The sequence below is a fragment of the Belonocnema kinseyi genome, chromosome 7, assembly GCF_010883055.1.
Source record: "Belonocnema kinseyi isolate 2016_QV_RU_SX_M_011 chromosome 7, B_treatae_v1, whole genome shotgun sequence".
Taxonomy (NCBI): Eukaryota; Metazoa; Arthropoda; class Insecta; order Hymenoptera; family Cynipidae; genus Belonocnema; species Belonocnema kinseyi.
In genome coordinates this window covers 4,095,060-4,102,819 of record NC_046663.1, presented here as the reverse complement: position 1 = coordinate 4,102,819, position 7,760 = coordinate 4,095,060, and the positions used below count along the sequence as shown (strand labels likewise).

The following is a 7,760-nucleotide window of genomic DNA, read 5'->3' as shown; positions in this document are numbered from 1 at the left end:
TTTGAAGGTAATAATTTTAGATTTATGATAGCCTGGGCTTCTTTGTCAAAATCTCGAATATTTTCCTCCTCATCGCTACTTTCACCTGACGAACAGTCACTTAGATTCATAATTGTAAGCAAGACTAATTTAATACTTCAAAACGCAATAACTGTCCATACGAATACCTCTCGTCGTAACAATTTAGCTTACAATAATAACACATAACAGTTTACTACATAATACGCAAATATTATGTAGTAAATACGAACACCTCTCGACTTTTCGTTTCAACAAAATCAACAAAATTCAGCTTAGGTTAAAAATCCTCATGGTCGAGAGTCGAGATAGCAGTGTCTATACGATTCGTTAGATGGCGCGCAGGGCGGGAAGGAACGGTAGGTTTCGGTAAAGATACGCCGGGAAGAAACTCGAATTTTCGGCCGAGATTGGAAGAAAAAAATGTTTTTGATGTTTTGAAATAATTATCTGAATATATCTAATTACCTATACTCAGGTCTTACAGACCGGTCTCTATATCCCCAATTGTATCCTATATTCAGTTCAGGTCCCTAAAGTACCCTATTTTTAATGTTTGGTTCTAATGGTACACTATTTGCAGTCCATAATGGAACTTTACAAAAATTGATAATAAGATCAAAGCTTCCAAGAGCCAGGCATTTTGAAAAACTATCAAAAATCAGAGCATTTTTGTAAGAATTAACTATAAAAAATAATCAGGCCTGCCACACAGTCACTTTTTAGTCACTTTTTAAAATGAAAAGTTTACATTAGTCACTTGTTTTCAATAAATTAACTCATGGGTTAATAGTGATTAATTTCAGATCCATACCTCTTTATGAATTATCCTGAATTATTTTGAAATATTTTAGGGTAATTTGAAAGATTCCAACAAATTTGTAATAGATTTGCATAATTTGAAGGAATTCTTAAGATTTTAGGATATTTTAAAAACTGATAAAATCTAAGGCATTTCCCAGAGCTTTTAATTTCAAATATTTTTGGAAATTTTAAAAGATGGTAAGAAATTTTTGATTAATTTCATTAAATTGAAGGGGTTTCATAGCGTTTGAAATATTTTAAGTTAAAGAATTTTCTAAAATTGTTGGAAGATATGGATTTTTAAAAATATGTCACAAGATTTTACAAGATTTCTAAAGATTTCAATGATTTTGAGGGATTATAAAGCTTAATACATTTTCTAGGATTTCAGGAAATATCATAGAATTTGACGGAATTTTATAATTAGATATTTTAGTGGGCTTCAAAGAATATATTCACGATAATCAAAGATTTGAAATTATTTTTTGGAATTCATCCTACATAGGCATTCCATCAAATTCTTTTATATGCATTTGTAATTTTTCTGAATTAATTTCAAACTTACTGAATTAAAGAATTTTTAAATATTTTAAAACTGTTTTTAATTAATTTGATTGCTTTTAAATTCAGCTTGATTTTTTATATATTTCATGAAATTCTTCTAAATTCACTAAAATTTGATTGAAATAAATGGAGTTTTTCACATTAAAAAAAAAAATTTCCAATTAATTTAAATTATTTTGAGTTGTTTTGTAGACATAGGTCACTTTTTTTGTTTCAAAATTAGTAGGGTTTCAAAATTTTGGAATTTGTTTTGAATTCACTCTGAATTCTTATGAATTTACGCTACATTCTTTCAAATTCTCTGGAACTCTCTTGGATTTTCTAATTCACTTTAATTCTTCTGAATGTACTAAATTCTATTTAATTCCTAGGGATTAGATCAAATTCCTTTAAATTCCCTTGAATTTCTAAGCTCATTTAAAAGTTACTGAATTCAATTAGGTTTTTTCATATTTTTAAATTGTTTTCAATTCAATCAATTTTTTTTAATTCAACTTGAATTTTCATGAATTTCATCGAATTCTTCTCGTTTCCCTTAAAATCCTATAAATTCATTCCAGTTTAACGGAAATCAATCAACTTGAGCCTATGTGCATGACAAAAAATACCCTTTTTTTATCACATAGGGATTGTGAGGCTTGTATACTTTATGAATATTTCCAAGCTTGTGATTTCAGACCATTTCAGACGTCGTAAAATAATAAGATGTTTTAAAAAAAAAAGTTACTTTTACAGGCAAGCAATGGTTGGCTATATGCTTTCCAGAAGCGGTATGGTGTTCGACTGAAAGGAGAAAAAACGTCCAATGATCCTTCAGGTGCTGCAGAATTTTCGCCAATTTTTACAGCAAAAATTCAATCCGAAAATTTAAAACTAAACAACATTTACAATGCAGACGAATCCGGTATTCTCTGGCGACTTTGGACGGCGTGCACTCTTCCTCTACGTATAGAAGAAAAAGAATCTTTGGAGAGAGAAGAATGCAAAGATCGTGTCACGGCTTTATTCTGTGCCAATGCCTCTGGAAATCATCGAATTCCACTCTTGTTAATTGGAAAATCTGAAACCCCAACATGTCTCCACAATCTAATGAAAAAATATTCAGAAGATCAACGGTTAAAAAACTTGCAAAGTCTCGGTGTTATTTATACACACCAGAACAGTGCATGGATGGACAAGTCTATATTCTTGCTATGGTAATTTATATTACAAACTCAAGTATATTTCAAATCTCATAACTTACCTATCTCTTTAACTCTCAAATGGTACACTGGTGCGAATTCGCACCCGAAGTTTTTTCATTTTGTTGGCATTTACGCAAACACAGCTGCAGCGGATTATCCCCAAATATATTAAATATGTGTGATATATGCTAGTTGTTTATTATATGTTTAATATATTAAATATTTAATATTAAGGGGGGTTCCTACTTTGTTGGGTCAAAAAAATCGTTTTTTTTCTTTTGGCATTTTCGGATAGATATATGTTTAAAAAATATACCTGGAAAATTTCAAGTCGAAATATTAAAAATCTCGAAAGTTATGGGCCGTTGAATAGAGAAGTGTCAAACGCGCTGGGCTGCAGCTTGTATGGACCTGGAATAGCTGACTAGGCGTAAGTACTCTCATTTTCTGAACTTTATTTAAATAAATGATTTTTGTAAATCTGATGTCAAATTCGTGATTTCTGACCGCTTGAACTATGAAAATCATATGAATCTTGGAAAAAAGTAATTTTGCAATAGTTTTTATTAAATAAATTGTTTGAATAATTTTTTATTCCAAAAATAGTACCAGATTTGAAATCAGTGATATCGAAAGCTATGGAAAGCATAAGCATCATTCAAAAATTGTAATTTGTTTTAAAAAATTGTTTATAAAAATTGTTTAAACAAATGAATTTTGCAAATTTGATGGCAGATTTGAAATCATCGATCCCGAAAATATACGAAATGATGAATAAGTGTAATTATATCTCAAAAGTTCAACATAATTTTTTGCGTTTTTTATGAAAAACTTTGAACGTGAGCAATCGCTATGAAACTTTTTTGACATTTTCTCAGAAGGCGTTCACACAAAGTAGACTACAATCATAAAAAAAATATTGCAAATTGTTTGTTTAAAAAAATAATTAGTAGAAAAAAAAGTGAAAAAATCAATTTTTTTTCAAAATCTCATAACTTTCTAATTTTTCATTTTTTTCTTCATTCTAGTCTAATTTGTGCGCTATAGTGTATAGATTAAGAAAATATTTTGATTTTTTATTTCAGATTTTTTCTACGGCGGACAGATCTTCCACCAGCGGTAAAAGTCGAAGCCGACCACTCGCCATTGATAGGCCCCCCTCCCCCTTTTTATGTAACGACCCAACAAATTTTGTAGTACTACAATAAATATGGACAAACAATTGTGGAAAATTTCAGCCTCCTATCTTTTATACTTTCCACAAAAATATTCCCAAAAAAACAGCCGGATTTCGGCCCAACAAAGTAGGAACCCCCCTTAACATTGCAAAGAAACCAATTCGCATTAGTGTACCGTTTACGTATGCTGGGTTGGAGTGTACCGTTTGAGGGTTAAACAACTATATGTTTTTTGCAGGTATAAGAACGAGTTTATTCCGCGAGTTTTAGAACGTCAAAGACAGGATGCAATAGCGGGAAAGGTTGTTTTGCTCCTTGACAATGCTCCATGCCATCCGAGTTTGGACGAACTCAACGCAATAAACGAAAACTTTGAAGTCGTATATTTACCTCCGAATGTCACTGCGTCGAATCAACCCATGGCTCAGGGATTAATCGCGACGACAAAAAAACTGCTCAAGAAAGAATTGTTGAAACGTTTATTGCTCAGTGAGGAATCAGACGGAGCTGTTGAGTTTTTAAAAGAATTGGACCTGCCGGATTGCTTTGGCATGCTCAGCCTCGCCTGGAATTCTGTGGAATCGTCTTCTCTTCAAAAAGCATGGAAACCGCTCTTAGGCGACTTAATTTTTCGCCAGTCGTTTCCTCGACAAGAGACCTATATGAAGCAAGGAGAAGATCCTCTATTCATAGATGATGCAATTCTCGGCGAATCGGATTCCCCAACTGATTCGATTACTTTCCCTGATGAAATCTGTGACCAAGTTTCTGAATTGTTGTCGGACCCAGATTATTCTGTAGAAAAATCAAGAGAATATCTCTTAAAATGGTTTGAAAATGAAGACAATGATAATGATTGTGGTTGGGAGTCACTATCAGACAGTGACATTATAAGCCTTGTTACAACTCGCAGATGCGAGCCACAAAGTTCAGCTAAAATTAAAAACAGCGAAACTATTCTTGAAGATCCTGTCTTTGTCAACTTTGATACAAATGGCAGACGAGAGCCGGAAGTTTTTATTAAGATCGAAAAGAGTGAAACTATTCTTGGGGATCCTGTTTTTGTCAATTGTGATACAAACGGTAAACGCGACCCGGAAATTGTGCCTAAAATCGAAAAGAGCGAAACTGTACTTGAAGATCCTGTTTTTGACAACTTTTTTTTAAATTGTAGACGCGAGCCTGACATTGAAAACAGTGAAACTGTTTCAGAAAATCCTGAACCTATAAAAATAACTTCATCCTCTGAGGCTTTTGATCACCTCATGAAGTATAAAAATTGGGCGAAATCGCGAAGAGACTGCTTACCGAAATACCTTGATTATATTAGAGAATTAGAGAACTGGACATCTGAACATGAGGTATGTTCATGGACATAGGAACAGGTCGACCGGAAGTTATACAATTTTTCCTCTTTTTTTTGCAATACTAGGCACTGAGGTAGCTAAATTTTATTTTTAAAAAATACATGAATAAAATTATAAAATTCATTCTTTCTCGTTAGATAATTTAAGGCGTATATAGAGCTCTTCGAGGGCAAAATATTATATTGTATATAAGAATCTAATTGAAATACTAACTATAAATTTAGTTAGCAATAAATTATGTACTTGAATAAAGTTGATTTTCTCGTAAAAAATTTGAATTTTCTCTTAAATCTACATAAGTGAATATTTTACATTTTTTCTTCTAGTTTAAATTGCCATTTATTTATTTCTATATTCATTTTATTGGGAATAAACACTTGAGTCTGCGGTTAAAGATAAGTTTGGCATGTGTAAATAAATATTTTCTTTAATAAATTCTTTTAAAAAATGCTTTAGTTGATACTTCAAACAAAACAGATTAACTTTAACACAAAAAAAAGAATTTTCAGCAAAATAATTAAATTTTCAACCAAATTCGGAACTTTCTACAAAATAGTTCAATTTTTAACAAAACTGTTGAATTTTCATTCCAAAATGATGAATTTTCAATAAAACAGTTCAATTTTCGAACAAAAAGATGATTTTAAAAAAATAGTTTAATTTTCAAACCAAAAACGGAAAATATTATAGTTGATATTTCAACAAAAGAATTATATTTTCAGCAAAATAGTTAGATTTTTAACAAAACTGGTGAATTTTTAACAAAGTAATTAAATTCTTAACTAAGAAATTAAATCTTCAGACAAATTTTCATTTTAAAAACAATTATTTTTTAGCATGAAAAGTCGATTTTTCAACCAAACATATGAAATTTCAAATAAAATAAAACTATTTTTTCAACAAAGTAGTTTAAATTTTAACGAAAAATTACAAATTATCAACCAAAAAGACGAATTTTATACAAAACAGTTGAATTTTCAACACGCGAATATTAATTTTCTACCCAAAAATAGGAATTTTCAACGAAATATTTAAGTTCTTAAACTAAAAATTGAATTTAAACCCAAAATGGCAAAGTTATATATTTTTTTATTTTATATCAACCAAAGATATGAATTTTCAACTAAAATGGCAAATCTGCAACTAAAAAATATCAATTTGCAATCAAAAATAAAAAAGCTTTATTTTCAGTTAAAACAACTAATTTTTAAATGAAAACAAAAATTTTCAACAAAATGAATCAAATTTCAATCTGAGACATTAAAGTTAACCAGAATAATTATTTTTAACAGGGTGGTTCAACTTTTATCCAAGTAGGTGAATTTTGAATTATAAAAAATCAAGTTTCTACAAAAAATGGAATAGTAATTACAAAAATTACTTTTCAACTGAATAGTTCCATTATTAAACTGAAAGGTAGAATTTTGAAAAAAATAATATAATTTTGAATAAAAAGAAATATTTCAGATAAATTTTCTACCAAACTGTTGAATTTTTAAGCCATAATGACGATTTTTTTACAAAATATTTCTATTTTGAAACTTAAAACATGATTGTTTAACGAAAAAGTTAATTTTCCATTTAACAGTTTATTTTTTAAGCAAACAGATTAAATTTCATGCAAGAGATAAATTTTTAAACCAAAAAAAAGGAATTTTCAACAAAAAATATAAACAGATGAATTCTCAACTAACCTGATAAACCTTCAAGCAAACAAAAAAGAATTTTTAAAATAGTTGACTTTTTAGTCACAACTACGCAAGAAAAAGTGACCAGTAATTAAAATATTAAATTTTCTTTCTTCAAAATGAATGACTTCTTTTAATTGATTTTACGAATAAATAATAACAATAAGTATTTTTACAATTACGTTTTAAAATAATTTTTATTTAAAAAAAAGATATTTTCAGTTTTTAAATTTAAGTTTGAAGGGATTCAAAGCGTTTGAAATATTTCAGGATATAGTGTGTTTTCTAGAATTTGGAAAGATTTAAAACTGTGAATTTACAGAATCTACAAGGTTTTAAGAGATTTAAAAATATTAAACATTATTTTATAAGATTTTCGAGGATTGTAAAGATTTTAAGGAAATTTTTTAGGTTCTGAAGATATTTTAATACATTTTAAAGGATTTTAGGAAATATCACCAGACTTCATACAATTTCTCGAATTTTAATAAATATTAAGTGGCTTAAATTTTCAACTAAATTGACAAATCTTAAAAAAAAAAGAATTTTCAACAAAAAGTTGACTTTTTAATCAAGAATATGAATAATTTTCATACAATAAATACAGTCACAACTACACAAAAAAAGTGACCAGTAATTAAAATATTATTTTTGCTCTCTTCAAAATGAATGACTTCTTTTAATTTTTTTACAAATCAATAATAACAATAAATATTTTGACCATTACTTTTTAAAATAATTTTTATTTTAAAGAAAGAAGATATTTTTCATTTTTTACAATTTAAATTTGAAGGGATTCAAAGCATTTGAAATACAGTCACAACTACAAAAAAAAGTGACCAGTAATTAAAATACTAAAGGGGGAGGGTCGGTAAGGCCGGTTTTTGGCCTAATTTATTTTTGAACCAAAAAATCTGAAAAAATCATGGTAGTATCTTATAAGTATCCCGAGTCGAT

The 7,760-nt window shown here is 28.9% G+C and overlaps 1 protein-coding gene across 2 annotated transcripts in view; it reads left to right on the top strand.

The window, feature by feature from the left end:
• The window catches only part of LOC117176342 (tigger transposable element-derived protein 2-like), a 14,022-nt gene extending 8,635 nt beyond the window's left edge, over window positions 1-5,387 (top strand). Inside the window, exons 2-4 of one of the 2 annotated variants that reach the window (XM_033366583.1) lie at window positions 2,122-2,203; window positions 2,282-2,582; window positions 3,987-5,387. In XM_033366583.1, the coding sequence (XP_033222474.1) occupies window positions 2,122-2,203; window positions 2,282-2,582; window positions 3,987-5,127 (1,524 nt within the window). In that variant the 3' untranslated portion in view covers window positions 5,128-5,387. Of the gene's footprint in view, window positions 1-2,121; window positions 2,583-3,986 lie in introns of both variants that reach the window. The other variant, XM_033366582.1, reaches the window with a different exon arrangement.
• The last annotated feature ends 2,373 nt before the right edge of the window (window positions 5,388-7,760 follow it).